Below are 21,094 nucleotides of genomic sequence, written 5' to 3' on the forward strand. Positions count from 1 at the left end.
TATTTTTCTGAAGAACAAATTTTCTTAAGTATTACTGGGTTTGTTTTTAAATAAGAATGAAATTCTTGAAAGGATTTCTTAAAATTGATTTTAATTAACAACATCGCTTTAAGAACTGCGTCTGCGTTTTTTCGGTCGTCCACAACTTGTTCGTCTATGAAAAGACTCTTTCTACGGGTCCATTAGTTCCGGGCAGGCATAAAATGTATTCAATAACACTTTTCGACACGAAAAATGGTTCAGAGACGAGATATAACTTTTCTTATCGATCTATGCCCAGTAAACACTAATCTAATAGTAACCCAGTAAACACGGTAATAAAAAATGTCGATTGGCTCGAGATTCGGAGATGTGTTTTTTAAATCGCACGATTTTTCTATATCTTGGTGTTGTTCAGTCGATGTCTCAAAATCTGTCAATTTCCTGTTCAAAATGAATATTGGAATCTATAGTCGAGTATTTTACCTTTATTTAAATTCGACTATTCTTGTGGATTAATAACAATAATTCTATTGATAACTGGCTTACCTCGATAAAATAAACGAACTTTTGTTATTAATCCACAAGAATAGTCGAAATATGATTTTTGGTGGAATTTTATTCAATTCTCATATAAAGACAATTTAATATATTATCCCTATTAATTTAATTCAGATTCCTGTAAATACGAGTTAATAATAATACCAGTTTTTAGCTCGTAATTTTACCGATTAAAAATTCAGCACACTTCCAATTAAACCTGTTAAACGAAAACAAAAATGGTGCGCCCAGAACACCATTTTTGTGCCCAGAAAATACTCAATATAAAATAATATTAAGAGGGCTGTACACCCGAAACCTTAATTTTGTTGCCGTTCCTTTCTTCGATATATATATATTGAGTGAATGTATATATTGAGTGAATGCGACAATATATATTGAGTGAATGCGACAGTTGCACTTCGACCAGATAAAACGTATTTTAAATTGACAAAATCGAGGTTTCGTTTTGTCCTATTTTCTCCTCCGAAACTGGACCAATTTAAAAAAAAAATCATCATCGGTATGAAAAAGATATTTTCCGTTAAATAAGCACGCTGGACTCTTTTCGTGGGTGTAAAAAAGAGGCGATTTTATTGATGTTTGGCGGCTCCTAGCTCCTATAAACAATAACGTATCAAATAAATAAAACGATAGATGCAACCAAATGGTGGGTGCATATTAAAAAATAATTTCTCTAGTGCCATAATTGAGGAAGGGAGAAGTCTAATACGTTTGTATGGACAAGGCGCTGGTGTCCAGCCCTCTTAACAGTGAGAAAAAATCCCTAGTGAAAATATGTACTTACTTTTGACTTTTGATTTGAACTGGACGACTACTTAGAGACATTTGAAAGCTAAAAAGTACTACAAATGAAAGATAAAATACCAGACTATAGATTCCAATATTTATTTTTACCAAGAAATTGACAGATTTTGAGACATCGACCGAACAACACCAATATATAGAAAAATCGCGCGATTTAAAAAACACATATCTCCGAATCTCGAGCCAATCAACATTTTTTATTACGAGATTCGTGTTCATTGGGTATAGATCTATAAGAAAAGTAATATCTCGTCTCTGAACCAAAAAAAAAGTCGTCATTTGTCGAACAGTGTAATCTACGTTCACCTAGGTGGAAAATATTGCATTCAGGTACGGCAGCAAAGATTTCATTGAGAAGCCGAATAGCTCTTGGAATAGAAGCCATTCGAAAAAGAACTGTGCGAGCAGGAGGTACAACCATCAAATGATGATGTCTACCACGCATATAGTTATTAGGGACATAAAGTCCCAACTGTTCCAGCAACAACGGGTGGATATCCAGCTATTACCACGTAGTAGCTGGAGAACGAAACGAATTAATGAGAAGTTTTTCCGAAGTTCAAGGGAATTATACCCAAGCATGCCCAAAAGGAAAGGAGTAGGGTAGAGATATGGGTATTACCCATACTCTTTCTTATAGATAAAATGGATGAATGCTTTTTGCACTTTTTCAATCATAAGAGATTAATTTGCTTCATGTGGATTCCACACAATCGCATTATACTCTAAGCTTACTTCTCACAAGCGAGTTTAATTTTATATGAACATATAACATATAACTTTATTTTAATTCGTGTATTAATTCTTTTTCGAAACCAGTGGCACCGATATTTTTGATCTTTCTAAGAGGAAAAAATCCCACTTGCGGTATATTAAATTTGGTGATTTTTTTTGTTTCATCACATTGATACAAGAATTATACTTGAATTTTTTACGTGAAGAGCACACGTGTTTAGGGCTCGAAAAAAATAGTGAAAGAAAAATTAAACAAGAGTAAACTGCCACTTCCGGTTGACGGATGCTTACCATATTTTATATGTAACTTGGTATTAAGCTTAAACTCGTGGATATGAAATTTCAGTTCAATAAACCAAAAGATTTCTGAGAAAACATAAAAAAACCTCGATTCTCTAGAATAAAAGTACTACTTCCGGTTCAGATAAAAATATTAAAATATAAGGTTATAAAATTAATATTGCATGTTAAAAAAGTTAAAAATTTCAGTCTGATTTAGTTGCCGGTTTGGTAAACAATTTAATTCAAAAACTTAAATAATTTGTATTTAAGGCACACGAAAAATTGTTTGAGATTCATAAAAATATGTATGTATATGTACATAACATAAAATTCGATTAATATTGCCAAAAGTCGAGAGCCGGTCGTTAAAATTTACAACTGTACACGTCCTTGTATAAGTACAGACAATACTTTTTTTTTAAAAAACCAAATTTTTTTTTAAGAACTAACCTCTTCTGTATTTTGTTTATAAAATACAATATACAAAAAACCTAATTAAGAAATCACCAATTCTCCCCATAAACTTTGGTCATGAGTATAGCAAAGTGCTCAATCTGCCATAGCGAGAGAGGGGCGAAATGGGAAAAAACGATCAGAACAGTGTGGACAAATGGGACAGTGTGGACGATAGACGTCACCGTGAAGGAAGATGCAGTACTTTTAAACGTGTCTATTACGATTATTTTTCACCATGGTAATGTCGGACATAATTTCCACTTATATTGATGACCAAACCGAGCAAAATGGCATACTTTGAAAACGATCGGATAAGAACCCAAACTTCGTCAGACGACAAAATCGATTCTGAACTAAGAAGAGGCTAGTAAAAAAAGGTACCTTTAAGTGGAGGTACCATTTCCGGTAAACTCAAAAATTTGAAAAAAAATTACGTCGTGTCGATAAGAATATCAGTAACCGATACTAAGTTTCAATTCGATAGGACTAACGATGTTCAAAAAATCACCAAAATACATAAACACACACATAGACACACATAAACACACACAGACACACAAACATTAACACTCACACAGACACACATTTTTTTAGATCATGAAAACGTGATCAGTTATTCTTTTTACTCTATATTAATGATATCTCATACATCTTCAAACATTCCTTTATACTTCTTTACGCTGATGATTTAAAAATTTACAAACCTATATACACCATAGACGATTGTCATAAGATACAAGAAGATCTAGATAGATTCTCTATATATTGTTTAAATAATGATCTTTTTATTAATCTAGAAAAATGCTCTATTTTAAATTTCACTAGAAATAAGTCAATTATTACTAATCAATATCAATTAAATCATTCAATCCTTTACACGTCATCTTCTATTAAGGATCTTGGTGTAATACTCAATGATAAACTAGATTTCTCTGAACATATTTCTTTTATTACCAACAAAGCATTTAAATCTCTTGGATTCCTACTCCGCTCAACAAAACCCTTTAATGATCCTTACGTACTAAAATTACTTTATTTTTCCTTTGTAAGGTCTCACCTTGAATTTGCCTCAATTATCTGGTCACCTTTTTATTTATCCCATATTAATTGTATTGAGAAAGTTCAACTTAAATTTATTAAATCCTTACGCTACCTTTTTCCTACCTATACCCATTCTACTGTTTCCGACATTTTAAAAATCCTTTCTTTTAACAATCTTTCTGTCAGGCGACGACATACTGATGCTATATTCTTCTTTAAGCTCATAAATGGTTTCCTTGATTGTTCTGATTTACTGAATAAGGTTAATTTCAGAATCCCAGTTCGATACTCTAGACGCGTTGCACTCTTTTCACTTGATCCTTTCAATACTAATTCCCAAAAATATTTTTATCTGCAGCGCGTTTATCGTATGTTTAACAGAGAGCTGAATGAGGTTGATCTATTTGGTATTTCCCTACATCAATTCAGGTCTAACATCAAGAGAATCTTGACCGATTGATTCATTTTTTCTTCTATTCTATTTTTCCAATATTTCCATTATTTTTATACTTTAGTTTAGTTATGTAATGTGCTATTTAATCATATTATAGCTTTCATTCCTTTCCATTTCATTTGTTTATTTTGTATTTACCTTTTTCATTTGTTTTTTATATTTGTAAATTTCAATTTCTTCTTATATTCTATCTTATAACCTTTTCCAATTATTTTAATACTATAGTTTAATTATGCAATGTACTACATATTTTGTCATGCCTTTATTCTTTACTTTTTAATTTGTTTTCCTTATATTTATCTTTTTCATTTTTGTAAAAATCTATTATTGGACTCGGGTGTTACATATATTATTTATTTACTTTTTGTGTTTTTTATACCTATCTCTGTACATCCTGTCTGTTGATTTTTCAATTAATAAAATAAAATAAAAATAAAAATAAAATCAGTGATCAATTCTGAGTTCGAAGCAGTCAAAATCTCGAGTTCGAATTTTCGCATGATGACAAAACTTCATGTATTGTTATTACGTACATATGCGGCAAAGTAATACCGAAAGATTAATAGAGGCCCACCACTCGAAACATTTTGAGTAGCATTTTTTTAAAAATATTAATAAAAAGAAAATAAATATAATAAGACGGTTGATTAGGTAAGTCATTAAAACTAAAAGGGCGATTTTTCAAATTATGGAATTATTAAATTTATTTTCAAAATGAAAATAAATTTAATAATTCCATAATTTGAAATAACCAGTAGTGAAATGGAGCTCGTAATAATTTTATGATAAATGTACATATTAAAAATAAAAAATAGTTTACCAAATTTTTTTAAAAACTTACAGGCAGATTTTCACTGCTCAAGTTATTTTCAATATTAAGTTTCAATATAACTTGGAATTAAATTTTATATATAACGTACATACATATGTAGATAAAGTAACAATTTAAATGAAACAAAAATTATAAAAAAAAGAATTCCTAAATTTGAAATGATATGTGTTTTATCTAATAAGCCCAATAGTGAATTATTATGCGATAAAGAGAGCATTCTTATCAAAACATATTTACATTGAAGCAAACTCACGTGATTTATTATTTCTTCAAATTTAATCTTCATCTTTCTATATAAGTTGTGAAAAATGTTAAATTAAACCAGTGCCCAAATCTAACGGGAGCACAAGCAATGTTCCGAATTGGATCCAAGTGCTCATTCAATATGTCAAAGCTAATTTTGATATTGCTTTCTTTTTTGGTGGTTTCGGAAGGTAAGCTTATCATATATAAATCATAGCCCTTTAAAAGCCTAGCAATGATTATTTTTTCTCATATTAATTTTAGTTACATGCGATGAATTTGCTAGTCGAATAGTTGGTGGTGATGTAACACAATTACCCTATGCAGTTTCCTTACAAAGTAATCCGAAGGTTCACGTATGCGCTGGTTCAATAATTGATACAAGATGGATATTGACGTCTGCAAATTGTATCGCTTTGTAATCACCTTTTTATCGATAATGATATTACATACAATTTTTTATGGTATTTGACAATGTTATTTAAATTTCAGGAACACTCTAAAATACGTCCAACCTGGAACAAGCAACTTAAATAATCTAGACTATATTTTCCACATTTCGACTACGAAATCACATCCAAGTTATGACAAAACAACAGGCATCAACAATATAGGAATGGTGAAAACTTTGCAACCTTTCGTATATTCATCAACAGTCAGAAATATATATTTGGGTGTTTCAACCCTTCCTGGTGGATATCAAATGACGGCATTTGGGTGGGGGACCAATGTAAGTTATGATATTTATATTTATTTACATACAATTCAGCAAACCAAGTCATAATGACAAACGAGTCACATTAAATTGATGGACTGCTTCCATCAATATCAATAAAAATGATAATTTGTACAGATAAAAATTTTATATAAAATTTGAATATTAAAACAGTTCCATAGTTCAATACAAAACATATGTATATATATATATATATATATATATATATATATTTTTTTTTTTTTTTTAGGCTCTGACTCCGATAACTCCTTTTACTGATTTACGAACGACAATATATACCAGTATGACCAATCTTGCTTGTTCAAATGATTTTGTTCCACCGAAATTCATCGATGACCGTCAATTGTGTGGATTACGCGCAAGAGATAAAGGAGTCTGCGTGGTATTTAGTACAATATATTTTTTTATTGCTTAATATTTAAATTACTTTATTATAATTAATTAAAATATTATCTAGGGTGATTCTGGTGGCGGCGTTGTATATGGCGATCGCATTCATGGTGTCATTGGGATAGTTCCTATCGCAGCCAACGCAACCGTGGAGTGTGCAGATGGTCGTCCTGTGGTTTTTGCAAGAGTATACAATTACTACAATTGGATCTATGAGACATTGAAAACATAAGGAAAATATATTATTGTGTTATATAAAACATGAAACTTGTAGTTTTTGATCAGTAGATGTGCCCTATGTTTCTGTAAATAAATTCTTTTGAAAGATCAATATTTCATTTTCATTTACTCTCTATATACATAGATACATACTTGTGTATATGTTGGTATACAAACACTCTAAAGTGTTTAAGATTCTTCAACATATTCAACATCTAATATATAATTATTTTGTGCAATATCAGTATACGCAAGAATTTTTCGTGTAGAATATACTGATGCTCATTTCAAAAAAATGCCGAAAAATGTTTAGTTCATGAACTAACATAAATATGAACTTACCTATACTATTTATGAACTTACCTATATTATATACTTACCTATACCATGTATGTAGTTCACAACAATTTTAAATTTAAAGTTTCTTCGATGGTATAAATGTGCAAAATGTTTGACGTGCAACTTTTTGTTTTGCAGAGAAAGTTCTACTTATTCTTGCTATCAATTTATGAGCAGTTATAATTAAATGTAGCATAAGTTCACCATAAGATATTTAGATAAATATCTCGCAAAGCATTAAATATAAAGTAATGGGTTTAACAATATTTAAAAATACTAGTGGCCAGTAATATTAATATTCTGCTTTTCCGAGATTCTGGACATATCGAATTAAAATAAGTGATAGCAATTTGTGAATTTAGTCAAACATAAATGGTGGTTTTGAACTTAAAATTTGACTTCCGCCACTTTCAAATATATCGGCTCAATTGTACTTGCATATGTATGTACTATTTATACATATGTAAATTGTGATTACATATGTATACATAAGTATAAAAAAATCACAAATATTTGTACTTATTCGCTTAAGTACTGAGTATTAACTAAAATACATTATATTGTTAGCGTTCGTCAAGCGTGCCAAATTCGGCACGGAAAATTTTCTCTTGATTTATAAAAAAAAAGTTCTCTTTCAACTAATTCCATATTCTACATACATACATATATGTATGTATGTAAATTTTATTTGAAAAAATTTCATATATTATATTAAAAACTATCCTTTTTCAAAATATGCGCAATTAATGAATGAAAGTATAGGTATCTGGGAAACTATTGACCGAGATCGATTCATAAGCAAACTAAAGAAAAATGCATATTCTAGAATTAATGTACATACATATATGTAGAACATAGAAAAATAAAATTTACTTACGGTGCGGTGCGGTGCACAGATAGTGAAAGAATAGTATACGTAGCAATTGAAATTTTAAAAATCGATATTGAAACATAAACGATTGGTCAAAATAAAATAATGAAATATTGTTTAAAAAAAACATCTCCTTTTTCGGTTTACCAATTCTGAACAAAACATTGTCAACTCGTTAGTACATAAAAATACAAATACAAATTTTCAGATAATACTTGAATTTTCTCGTGAAGGGCACACGTGTTTAAGTGGTTGAAAAAACTTGTAAAAGAGTAAAAAGCCACTTTCAGATATTAAATATAAATTTCTAGATATGAAACCTCAGTTCAATACGCCGGAAGGTTTCCGAGAAAAGCATAAAAAACCTCGATCTTCTAGAGCAGGGGTCCCCAACCTTTTTGGGAAATAGGCCGTTTCGGAATTTCAAAATTTATAGTGGGCCGGACGAAAAAAAATCTCATTTGGATCCAGTTTGAACAAATTTGCAAATGTGTAATAATTTTGCACAAGGAATTTATACCTAATGTATACATCGAAAACAACGAATATAGGAATTTGGAAACAGCTTAAGTTGGAAAAGACGTTTTGTATCATGGAAAATGCGTAAAAACTAAATATATAATATTATTTTGTAAAACATATTTATAGTGCCGCCAGCCCATTAAAGCTTGTGAAAATATGGATTTTTACGGATTTTCGAAGGTTTTCTTGTAATTTCAACACCGCTTTAGTAGATTATTTTTAAATTTAACGTTGTCGTATAAATGGGGTAATTTCATATATAAAATAAAAAAAATCTTACGTGGAATTTTTTTCAAATTGCTAAGGTATGAAAAAAACTGAAACTTTGTACAGCGTACCTTAAAGAACAGTATCGACCCAACTGTACAGCGTACCTTAGCAATCAATATGGCAAGCAGTATAGTTTATGTTTGGCATCAAGAGGTAATCGAGTTTGATCCCGTGCTAATTTTGATACTGTTGGTTAGAATTGGATATTTGTGCTCCAAGTCGATTGCTTCTTATCAAAATTTGCCAATTTATCTGATTTCACTGTTGAAATGGCTTCTCCATCGAAATGGTAAAAATCATCCTACCTGCTATGTCACAAATATCTGAATTTGATTTATGTACAATATGTAAAAGTTTATGTACAAGTTTAGATTTTATGTACATTAGATGTCTCTATGGATTAATAAATTTTTAATTTCGTGTTTTTCAGCCTCTCGAAATACAGAAATGCTGCAAAGTTTTAATTCATTGTCTAGGAAGGCACATTTGGGTCTACCTATTAGCTATAAATGTATGTATGTGAAAAATAAATAAAATAAACAAATCATTTCCAATGTTCCATACACATTGTTTCTTACTCCTACTTTTAACTAAGTATAATGTTACTTTCAAAAAAATTAGTATTTTGATGAAACCGTATTTTTTTTTTTTCGAAAAAACGGGTATTTAGTGCGATGTTTGCGCTTATTTTGAAGAAATATGTACATACATAGTTTGAAATTATGTAAGAAAATCTCAATACTAGATCGGTTTAGCATGATCGATATAACGTTTTAATGTATTTCATTTTCGAAAATATTTATTCGCATATGTACAATGTACGTGCTACCAAAACTTGATATATTTTTTTCCAGCAAATGCTTTTATTTGTGGATAATCTGACACCAATTTAGCGTAAAATTTATTTTTTTATTACATAATGATTTCAATCCATCATTTGCTCGAAGATCGATCAATTCCTATCGAAAATATTCTTCGTTTACATAGTTGGTATCAATATCATATGAGTTTTGGAAAAAAAGTCCGAACCCTCGGACAAAATCGTCACTTATCCTGATAAAGTGATGAAAGACAATTTGTCAGACAATTTGAATGTTCACAGTGTGCACGTGCAAAATATGAACTATGCCGTTATTTCAAAAAGGTGTTTTTTTTTTGCTAAATTAAGAGAATCCCATGCGTAATTTGGGATTTGGGATTCTAAGCTACATATATATTTATATATTTACATATTATATATTTACATATATATTTATAAGGTAAATATATATTTATAAAATATGTACGTGTGTACATATATATGAATATAAAAAATATGTACATAATTACATACATGTATGTATATAATTACATACATGTATGTATATATTTTATTATATTATTTTAATTTGTATTATGTATTTAGTGTATGTAATATGTATATGTATGTATGTACATCAGTGCTACTCAAACTATTTCAGTTGGTGGACCAGTATATATTTTTCAGTAATTCTCACGGACCAGCATCATATTTTAAAATAAAAACGTTATATATGTATATGGTTGAAAACTTGTAAACAAATAAAAATAAAATAAAATCTAAATAGTAAAATTTATTTTATTGAATTCAAAGAAGTACAATATTTATATACATAACTTAGACAAAGATAAAAAATGAAAATAAAAAAAACTAATGAGACATACATATGAGCTTGTTTGTTATTAGATAACTTATCCAGTCGTGGTTTAATCGAAGACAATGCCACACGCAATGGATCATAAATATCCACACTATTACGATGTTTTGTTTTAATTATACTCATGGTTAAGAAACCAGTCTCGCAAAGGTAAGTTGATGCAAATGGTAAAAGCGTTTTCACCGCAAGTTCATAAATATCTGGGAATTCTACTTTTAATTTGATCCAAAAGCCTGCAAGTGAAGTTGTGGTTTTAAAACATTTTTTTTAATTCTTGATTTGCAGTCAGATTAATATATCAACATTCCATGGCAAAAATGGATTTCGTATCCATCCTTTTTTCCCTTTCGTGGATCGTCATCTGGTGGAAAATAGAAATCGAATCGCTCTGATAAATTTGTCAAATGACAACTGATTATATCGCGCAAAAACGTCATATTAAGCTCCTCTCCTCCTTCGTAAATACATAATATCAGCCAAATTATTAAACATGGCATAGCAATCTTTTGAAACACGAATCTTCCTTGAATAATATTAAGGTCTGTAATTGAAAGTTTTATTCAATACAACTTGATTTAAAAGTCTAAAATAATTTCATTTAAAGAGTTATTTTTTCGAAATTTGAATTCTATCAGTTCTATCAATTCGTCTATAAAAATTATTTGAAAATTAATTGAAGCATCAAGGAAATATAATTTTGGCCAATTTTTGACACGTACATTACAGACATTATACGAGCGTTAGTAATTAAATTAAAATTAAATATTTGATTAAATAAAGGTGAGGTGATTTACATCGATTGCTTGCCCACTTTTCGTGCTTGCGAAAATTCTTTCGGAACAATTTTAATTAGCAGCTCCGCGGAACAAATACCGCACTGGCGCGTCCACAGATCCGTTAACGCAATATCATATTGGATTATTCATAAGGAGAGAAACTTTGAAATCCCTATTTCCGTTCGAACAATGGAAAACTATTCGCTGTTGTATTGTTCCATGGCTAAATTCAAAATGCGGTTCGTTGACGTCTCCGCTCAGCGCTGAAATTTAACATAGTTAAATGGTATTACGCAAAGTGAGGCGGGCACGGTAATATTACAAGGTTTTATAATGGATTTCCTAAGAAAATAAATGTCGACAATGTAGTTCGTTTTAAATCAATTTATGTACATAATGTGTGACATGTATGTATGAATATACGAATATACGAATATGTATATGTATGAATATACGAATTGATTGATCGAAATAAAAAATAACCCAACAATTAAAATATAATAAAAAATCACAAAAATGTTTTTTAATTAAAATATAAGTTTACAAGAATTTAAAAATACAATATCAAATTAAAATTTCTTAAAACTAAGCATGGAGCGTGTTTCCATAGATGTTTCTTTAAGATTTGTGCGACGATCACTTACAATTGAATTATATTTACTGAAATATCGTTCAGCATCCATACTATTAACTGGACACCAAATTGATCTCAGAGCAGCACAACCAAACTCTTCATATTTAATTTTTGTTGCCATCAATAATTATAATACATCTGGGGTGGATCCACTTTTTATATAACTTAATAGTTGTTTTAAAAAATGCTCATATCAAACATTGAACCTCTGTCAATGCGTTAAAAACAGTTAAAAAAACAACTGTTCATTTAATATTAGTGTTGGATTTTGAACCTACCACATTGAATTAAATATCTTAATTTTCACTGAAAATTAAATATAAGCTTATGGGTGTATGTATATTTAAATCAAGTAAATGTAAATAACTAGCACTATAAAAGATGAGATAGAAATTATTTATACCTTATTCAAAAGAGAGCCCTTCTCCGTAAACGTTTGCTCGTATAAGAGTTATGTATAAAGTTTATTTGGTTTCATTGTTGTTTATCGGATTTATTCAAGGTATAAGATATTCTCATTTTTACTAGCCTCTTCTTACTTTCGATTTTTATTTTACTTTATCATGTACAATAGATGAAGTTTTGTGATCATGCGAAAATTCTTACTCAATTTTGACTGATTCGAACTCAGAATCGATCACTGATCACGTTTTAATGCTCTATAAAAAATGTGTGTGTGTGTGTGTGTGTCCATCCGTCAACCGGAAGTGGCAGTTTACTCTTTTTCGATTTTTCTTCCACTATTTTTTTCGACCCTTTAAACATGTGGATCTTCAGGAAATAATTCAAGTATAATTCTTGTATCAATATGATGAAAATAAAAAAAAATGACAAAATTTAATAAACCGGAAGTGGGATTATTTCCTCTTAGAAAAGTCAAAAATGTTGTGGCCACTATTCTGTCCTAGTAGTGGCCCTAAGCGTATCAAGCAGAAAAATTATATTTGTATTCTTTATGTACTAATGTATAAGGCTTTGGTATGAATTGTTAAACCGGAAGTAGTATTTTTTTTTAAACAATATTTAATTATTTTATTTTCACATTTTAAATTATTTTCATTTTCTTGATATTTAATGTGTATAATAATCATAGTTATTTTTAGTAATAAAAAAATTTCGAACAAAATCCGATAACTGGGAGTAGAAATTTTGTCTTGTGAAAGTTTCCATACATTTGCGCTCAATTTGTATCGAAAACGCTCCCATTACCGGCATTTGTAATCGTGTATGTTTGTTTAATTATTGAATTTTGTTTTGTGACCCTCTTATATTCCTCAAATACATAGATAAAGTCACATCTGATTTTTCTATGTAGTCATTTTCATATTTTTGATTGCTTTAAATTACTTTTTTCTTTGACTAGGAATAAAACCCGACGAAGAAGTTGGCAATCATGGACAAACAAAAAATAGTTCACCTATCAGTTCAAGGATTATCGGTGGTTCGTATGCTAAAATGGGACAGTTTCCTTATCAAGTTTCTTTAAGACGTCCCGATTTAAGTCATGCATGCGGTGGTACGATAATTGATAAAAAATGGATTGTAACAGCTGCTCATTGCATCCACGAGTAAAAATTTTATTTATTTACATTACCATTTTTGCTATATATATATTTTTTGTTTTTTCATTTGACTGAGTGAATTTCAGTGACGAAGATAATGCCAGCCACAAAGAAATTCGCTATGTTGTTGCCGGAAGAATATATTTACGGATTGAAAGAATACGACTTGATGTCGCTTAAAGAATCCAACACCCAAAATACAATAGATCAGACGGGGCTATGAAATATGATATAGCTTTAATTAAAACCGTGCAATCACTAAATTATAGTGTGTATATTAAACTTCTTGAACTTCCAACGTTTAATATCGGCGGTGGTTATCGCATGATAGTATCTGGCTGGGGAGCATATTTTTATAAAGAAGTAATACATTTACATTTTTCTGGTTTAAATTTTTTTTAAGATTGTATAAAAAAAAATTACATAGATATGTCCATTACATTTTTTTTTATTTCAGAATATTACTTATGATCCAGAAAGATTAAAATATTTGGTAGTTCACAGTATTACCAATACCCAATGTCAAAATTCAGTGTCATAAATCGAATATATACATCTTTGTACATATCGTAATGTTGGACAAGGAATATTCAAGGTAAATACATTGATATATTGAAGTCCTTAAAATTATTTAAAATTTTTTATAATGATTTTATTATTTTATTAAGGGAGATTCGGGTGGTCCGTTGGTATATTCTAATGAACTTCACGGAGTTGCATCGTTTATTAGTATTTCCGAAAACAAAGAATGTGCCTCTGGATTTCCCGATACTTTCGCCAGAGTGTATGAATTCAACGAATGGATTTGTTCTTCTATGTCTAACAATTAACTGTACAATTAATATTATATTATAACAAATATATGTACTGAATGCACTATGTAGTAAAAAAACTAAATTCAATGAAAATTCCGATAGCTAATATTTGGGTTTACATATAATATATATCATACATATGTATGTATATGTATAATTAGATATGTACAAATTCTTATCATTATTGAAGGTATCATTTTTGAAAATTATGCATCTTTTTTTGCCGTATATTGACTAACATTCTATTTTTACGCATAAATTACAATGAGCAACAAAAAAAATTCGGATGAACTTTACATAAATAAAGTCATGACCAAGCCACGACTTTATCTATTTATTTGACGAATATAAGAAGTATAAAAACAAAATTCAAAAATGAAACATACATATGTATGTACATACATGTTCATACATACCGGCTATGAGAGTATTTTCGATACAAATTGAGCTCGAATGTAGGGAAACTTATACAAGACAACGGCTCTACTTACGGATGTCGGATTTTGTTTTGACACAACATTTTGACACTTCCGCTTTAGTAAATTTAATGATTGATCACATTACTACAAGGTTTATACATTATATCATTTTCACAAGAGGAGTGCACATATTAAAGGGTTGAAAAAAATAGTGGAAGAAAAATCGAACACGAGTATACTGCCACTCCGGCTGACGAATGCTCACCTTATTATATAACTTGGTATGAAACTTACATTTCTAGATATGAAATCTCAGTTCAATACGCAGTAAGGTTTCCGAAAAAAACATAAAAAACCTCGATTCTCTATGGTAAAAGTACTAAAAGTAATTTATAAATTTTATTCCGTAAAAATATTACGGAATAAAATTTATAAATACTATTACATGTAAAAATATTTTTGTATGATTCGGGTAGCACTTTGGGAGATAATTGCATTCAAAAACATAAAAAATAGGGCACCTTTAAGGGGGGCACCATTTCTGGTCAACAATTTGAAAAAAAATCGCGTAGTATCGATAAGAATTTCAGTAACCGATACTAAGTTTCTGTTTGATCTGAGCTCGAATTAGTCAAGATCTCAAGTTAGAATTTTGGCATGATCACAAAACTTCATCTACATATTGTTACTACGTACTTAAAAAGTAATTACCGGCTCAGAAAATAATCAATATTTTATATAATATTATTTCTAAGTTTGACCCACTAAATTCGAATATGACATTGATTTTTGTTGGCTTCTTCTCATTTGTGAGATATAAGCGTTTAATATACATGCATATGTGTAATATTTGGCTTTTGCAGTCTTTAGCTGAAAATCTAGTATTGCTGTACCAAAAGTAAGTATCGAAATCCAAAGTCAGATGTTTTTTTAATTGCTTTAAAACACTTATAATCAATTATCTGACGAATTTTAAAATCACAAATATACTTTTTTCTTACACCTTTTTTACGTAAATAAGAGCTACATAATTTCGCTGAGTTGTCACTTAACCACCTTTATAAACATTGTTTTTTTAGTCGATGTACATTTTAACTGTTGTCTATTTTTATTTAAATTATAAAAAAATGGTTACACGCTTACGTATGTAAGTAAGTAAATTTTAGTAAAAGCTTATCATATAAAATATATCCCTTGTCGCATAAAATTAATAAACAAATACTCAATTTTATGAATGGTCTTATCTATGTAATTGCATATCATTAATTTGAATATGTATTAAAATCACATTCGTATAAATGCATTATAAAAGGGGAGTCAGGAATTGCTTATTTCTTATTCAAACGAGAGCCCTTTTCCGTTAACGTTTGGCCGTACTAGAGCTATGCATAAAGAATATTTTGTTTCATTGTTGTTTATCGGATTTTTTCAAGGTATTAGATATTCTCAATTTCAATGTAGTCATTTTAATATTTTAATTGGTTTGAAATAGTTTTTTCTTTGACTAGGAATAAAACCCGGCGAAGAAGTTGGTGATCATGGACCTTTTTGTAATTCCATACCACTTACAATATTTGGTAGTGTATAGTACAACCAATGCTGAATGTCAATCAATTAGAGACACAATCCTTTGTACATATCTGTGTTGGAAAAGGATTGTGTAATGTAAATATATTAATTAATTGATATATTGATTTTTATATTTAAATGTTACACCGAATCCGTGAAATTGCTTATTGCGTGAAATCGGCAAAAAATTGCCGAATTCATGAAAAGTGCCAACCCGTTGCTTTATTAATCAAATGGGTAAGTTAGCTGCCGAATGCGTGTATTGGGATTTCACGCAATAGGCAATTCCACGGATTCGGTGTAACATACATACATATATAAATATATATTAATTTTATTATCTTATTTAGGGTGGTCCCTTGGTGTATTCTAATGAGCTTCACGGAGTTGCATCCTATGTTGTTAATTCTACTGGAACAACACAATGCGCCACAGGATATCCCGATGGTTCAACCAAAGTATATAAATTCAACGAATGGATTATTTCTACAATTTTTAACAAGTAGCTTTATAACGATTTATATACTACATATATACTTTTAGAAATAAAAATGCACTCAATTTAATATGTAGTATATATAATATAACAAAATTTTATATAAATTGCGATCATTCAATATATGTTTACGTACATATAATGAGTATGTACAAATTATTATCATTATTAAAAATAAAACTTCTGGAAATCATGCATCATTTTTTGAACTAATTTCTACTTTTTCCCCTCAAGTATGCTCACAACACAAACACAAACATCATGCAAATAGCAATATATTGGGTAATTTCTAAAAACAAATTTCAACTTAGATCTGACTGCTCTAAGCTAATTTAATACGACTCGTAAAAAGTTCGATGAGCTGTTAAGAGCGATAAGAATAAATAAATGATCACGTTTAATTGGTGAAGTAACCTATTAAGAGGTCTGGACACCAGCGCCTTGTCCATACAAACGTACTATACTTCTCCCTTCCTCAATTATGGCACCAGAGAAATTATTTTTTAATATGCTATGGATATCTACCATTGGGGTGCATCTATCGTTTTATTTTTTTGATTAATTATTTTTTATAGGAGCTAGGAGCCGCCAAACATCTATAAAATCGCCTCTTTTTTAAACCCACGAAAAGAGTCCAGCGTGCTTATTTAACGGTCGATTTAAAAAAAATACGCCAATAGTTGCACAGAAAATATCTTTCTCATACTGATGATGAAATTTTTTTAAAAATTGGTCCAGTTTTGGAGGAGAAAATAGGAGAATATGAAACCTCGATTTTGTCGATTTAAAATGCGTATTATCTGGTCGAAGCGCAACTGTCGCATTAACTCAATATATATATATATATATATATATATATATATATATATATATATATATATATATATATATATATATATATATATATATATATATATATATATATATATATATATATATATATATATATATATATATATATATATATATATATATATATATATATATATATATTGTCGCATTCACTCAATATATACATTCATTCAATATATATATCAAAGAAAGGAACGGCAACAAAATTAAGATTTCAGGTGTACAGCCCTCTAAAGCAACAGTACCCATCTACATATCTGAAAACACGGATAAAGTACGTGAAATAAAAAAAAAGATAATTCATATTTCTTATCACATAATATATATCTATGTACTTACATATAAATATGTATGTACTTAGTTCTTAGAAGTATCTTACATGCGAGTTAAAAATCGTAATCTAGTGAAATATCTAATAAAAATAAGTATGTATATAAGACGAGTGTGAATCTCACATTCATACACTTAAAGTCAGACTATCTGACTTGTTTAATCTTTAAAAATTGTGAAAATGCTTCAACCATTCGTATCTTTGCTGTTGTTTCTGGGATTCTTTCAAGGTAATAATTTTCACATTTAATATTTTTCACTAAACGATTTTCTAAATTACTGACCGGTTTTATTTAATTTTTAAATATAGGAATAAAATCCCAAGATGCAAATTCAAAACAAATGGATACGAGAATTGTAGGAGGAACTTCCGCAGCATTGGGACTAATTCCTTATCAAGTATCTTTGAGATATTCCTCCATGGCACATGGTTGCGGTGGTACGATAATCGATAGAAATTGGATTATCACAGCTGCTCATTGCATCGATGGGTATAACTAAATCAGCCATTTTATTTATTTATTAATTCTATATATTAAATATAATATTGAACACATTTGCTCTAGTATGGACATTGAGTACGTTTTCGCTGGATCGATCTATCTTAATTCCGGAGGTGTACGACTCAACGTTGCAAAAACGATTAAACATCCAGAATACAATCCAAATACCATTTCCAACGATATAGGTTTGGTTAAGACAGTACAATCGTTCACATATGGTAAATATATAAAACCTCTTTCGCTTCCGACTTTCAATATTGGAGGCGGTTATAGTGTGAGAGTATCCGGATGGGGATTGACTTCGGTTAGTGCCATTTTTTAATAAAATATAAATTATGTTGTAGTTAAAACATTAAATGAAACTATTTTCTTGTTTCAGTATCCTGGTTCGATTCCAAACACTCTGCAATATTTGCAAGTTTTAACTTTGACTAATTCAGAATGCTCTCGGTCTCTGAAGCCGTTCGTAATTGACAGGTCACACCTTTGTACACTCCGCAATGTGGGCCAAGGAACATGTTCTGTAACTATTCCAGTTATTTTACGTACTATATTATGTACATATATTAAACTTATCATGACTTTTTCATTCCATTACATAGGGAGATTCTGGTGGTCCTATGATGTACGCTAATCAACTTCATGGAGTTGTGTCATTTTCCAAGCTTTGCGCTAAAGGAGTTCCCGATGGTTTCGCCCGAGTATATGAATTTAATAGTTGGATTTCTTCTACCATGTCTTCTAATTAGTTTTTGTTCAAATTACAATTGTAAAAGATTGAAGTTTCAATATACATATATATAAATTGATTTGATTGAAAATGTGTATTTATTTTAACGTTTCCATACATTATTTCAAAAGTAGGGATCTATACATATGTTACAGTTGAAGTGTATTTTCAGTTGTAATATACTCCAACTGTTGTTTTAGATTATTTATATTCGAATACATATCAACTAGTAAATTAAACTCTACAAGCGCAAATACAGTTTCAACAATATGCGCCAGTTGTAATAATATCTTTGACAATTGAGTTTTGACCGTTCTAATATTTTTACGAATGATTTAGAAGTATTACGAATAAAGTTAACTATAAGAATGTGTTCTAAGTAAAAATGTGACGTTCCAACTTAATTATTTACTAGTCGAGTGACATTTTCACGAAAACCAAACTTTCGATCTAACCTGGTACCACTTTTATGTAGAACCACTTATAGAAGTGTACTTTCGGTTGTAGTATATCTTGATCAGTTGGAATTTAATTCAGGATATGAATGAACTTACACGGATTCGACGGAATATTTTGCAACTAGTCAAAATATATTACAACCATCGATGTATATTATATATCTATGATTATCACTGAAAGATAAAGATAAAACTTCAACTGTAAATATGTACATACAAAGCCAAAATATATTGTTTATTAGAATATTGCACAAACACTGTCCTAGTAAATCTTTTCTCATAAAATTTTTTTACGTACATATAAGCAGTGGCTTTTTTTATCTAAAACCACTCAAAACTTCGATAGAAAATATTATTTAAACTATTAATCATACGCCCGTGAGGATAGATAAAATTAGGGAACTCAGCTTAAATGAATAGTCATCTCTAAATTCACATGTTAAAATTTGATAGTTTTTTGACATATGTATGTACATGGTTTTAGCATTGCTAAAAGCAAATGTTTTTGTTAATATGTTACACCGAATCCGTGAAATTGTCTATTACACGCATTCCGCAACAGAATTGCCGAATGCATGAAAAATGCAAGCACGTTGCCCAGTTCACGGATTCACGGAATGCGTGAACTGGACAGCGTGTAATATTATAACCAAGTGTCAAAGTGACAGCTGAATTAGGATGTTTAATTTAGTTTAATTTACATATTATTATATATAATATGACTACATGCGCATAAGCATTCGGCAAAGAATTTGCCGAATCCGTGAACTGGGCAACGTGCTTGCATTTTTCACGCATTCAGCAATTCTCTTGACGAATGCGTGTAATAGACAATTTCACGGATTCGGTGTAACAGATACACAAACACGGCCTTCGCAAAATAAAGATGTTGAAGAGGATGCATTATGGAAGTTTTTATAAAATATAAAAAAATACATTTTAATTTCAACAAATAAGAATATTTGTTAATTATAATTTGATTATTTTTATAAATATTTTGACTACCAATATTAGGATACAACTTTTTTTTAGAAAAGAAAAAAGCGGGGGGAGGGGTCGTGAAAATTAAACACCAACCTGTTTCTTTTTTTATTTAGCACTAAACCATTGCATAAAAGGTAATAAATAAATAAATAAAGTATTTATAGAATGGGTATATCATATATTGGATATATTATATAAATTCAACTCCGCAACTACAATTTATATTTTTTTCCAAAGCCAAACTTGATATTTACACTATACATATGTACATAATACGAACAAAGATTTCAGAATTAAATGAGATAAATGCAATGTAAACATACGTATATATATTATATTTTATGTTTGTACATACACAATATGTTTGTAAATAAGATTGTATTATAGTTTTTGAAGTTGCTTAGTCAGACTATAAAAAAACTTTAATTTAAATCTTGCAATTAAATGTTAAAATGGTATATATTTTTATCATCGTTGTTCTGGGAACTCATTTGAGGTAGATATAACGTCGAATAAAACATACAAAGTCATAAAGATTTTATATTATTTTAGA

The 21,094-nt window shown here is 29.6% G+C and overlaps 2 protein-coding genes across 2 annotated transcripts; both read left to right on the forward strand.

Annotated features, from left to right (window-relative positions):
* Window positions 1-5,129: 5,129 nt before the first annotated feature.
* On the forward strand, window positions 5,130-9,297 carry LOC143910270 (chymotrypsin-1-like). The gene is made up of 5 exons (XM_077428670.1): window positions 5,130-5,581; window positions 5,655-5,808; window positions 5,883-6,120; window positions 6,356-6,508; window positions 6,584-9,297. The coding sequence occupies exons 1-5, from the start codon at window positions 5,500-5,502 to the stop codon at window positions 6,746-6,748; spliced, it is 792 nt and encodes a 263-aa protein (XP_077284796.1). The 5' UTR covers window positions 5,130-5,499; the 3' UTR covers window positions 6,749-9,297.
* Window positions 9,298-12,237: 2,940 nt separating this feature from the next.
* On the forward strand, window positions 12,238-19,186 carry LOC143910750 (chymotrypsin-2-like). Its single transcript, XM_077429346.1, has 7 exons — window positions 12,238-12,325; window positions 13,187-13,391; window positions 16,539-16,690; window positions 18,177-18,357; window positions 18,433-18,673; window positions 18,749-18,892; window positions 18,972-19,186. Exons 1-7 carry the CDS (start codon window positions 12,277-12,279, stop codon window positions 19,116-19,118), a joined length of 1,119 nt encoding a protein of 372 aa, XP_077285472.1. The 5' UTR covers window positions 12,238-12,276; the 3' UTR covers window positions 19,119-19,186.
* Window positions 19,187-21,094: the final 1,908 nt, after the last annotated feature.

The sequence above is a fragment of the Arctopsyche grandis genome, chromosome 4 (assembly GCF_051622035.1).
Source record: "Arctopsyche grandis isolate Sample6627 chromosome 4, ASM5162203v2, whole genome shotgun sequence".
NCBI lineage: Eukaryota > Metazoa > Arthropoda > Insecta > Trichoptera > Hydropsychidae > Arctopsyche > Arctopsyche grandis.

Coding starts and splice junctions, on each gene's coding strand:
- LOC143910270 (XM_077428670.1), top strand. CDS start 5,500: ATGTTCCGAATTGGATCCAAGTGCTCATTCAATATGTCAAAGCTAATT. Junction 5,582..5,654: donor TTTTTTGGTGGTTTCGGAAG/GTAAGCTTATCA, acceptor TATTAATTTTAG/TTACATGCGATGAATTTGCT. Junction 6,121..6,355: donor CATTTGGGTGGGGGACCAAT/GTAAGTTATGAT, acceptor TTTTTTTTTTAG/GCTCTGACTCCGATAACTCC.
- LOC143910750 (XM_077429346.1), top strand. CDS start 12,277: ATGTATAAAGTTTATTTGGTTTCATTGTTGTTTATCGGATTTATTCAA. Junction 18,674..18,748: donor CCGGATGGGGATTGACTTCG/GTTAGTGCCATT, acceptor TTCTTGTTTCAG/TATCCTGGTTCGATTCCAAA. Junction 18,893..18,971: donor TGGGCCAAGGAACATGTTCT/GTAACTATTCCA, acceptor TCCATTACATAG/GGAGATTCTGGTGGTCCTAT.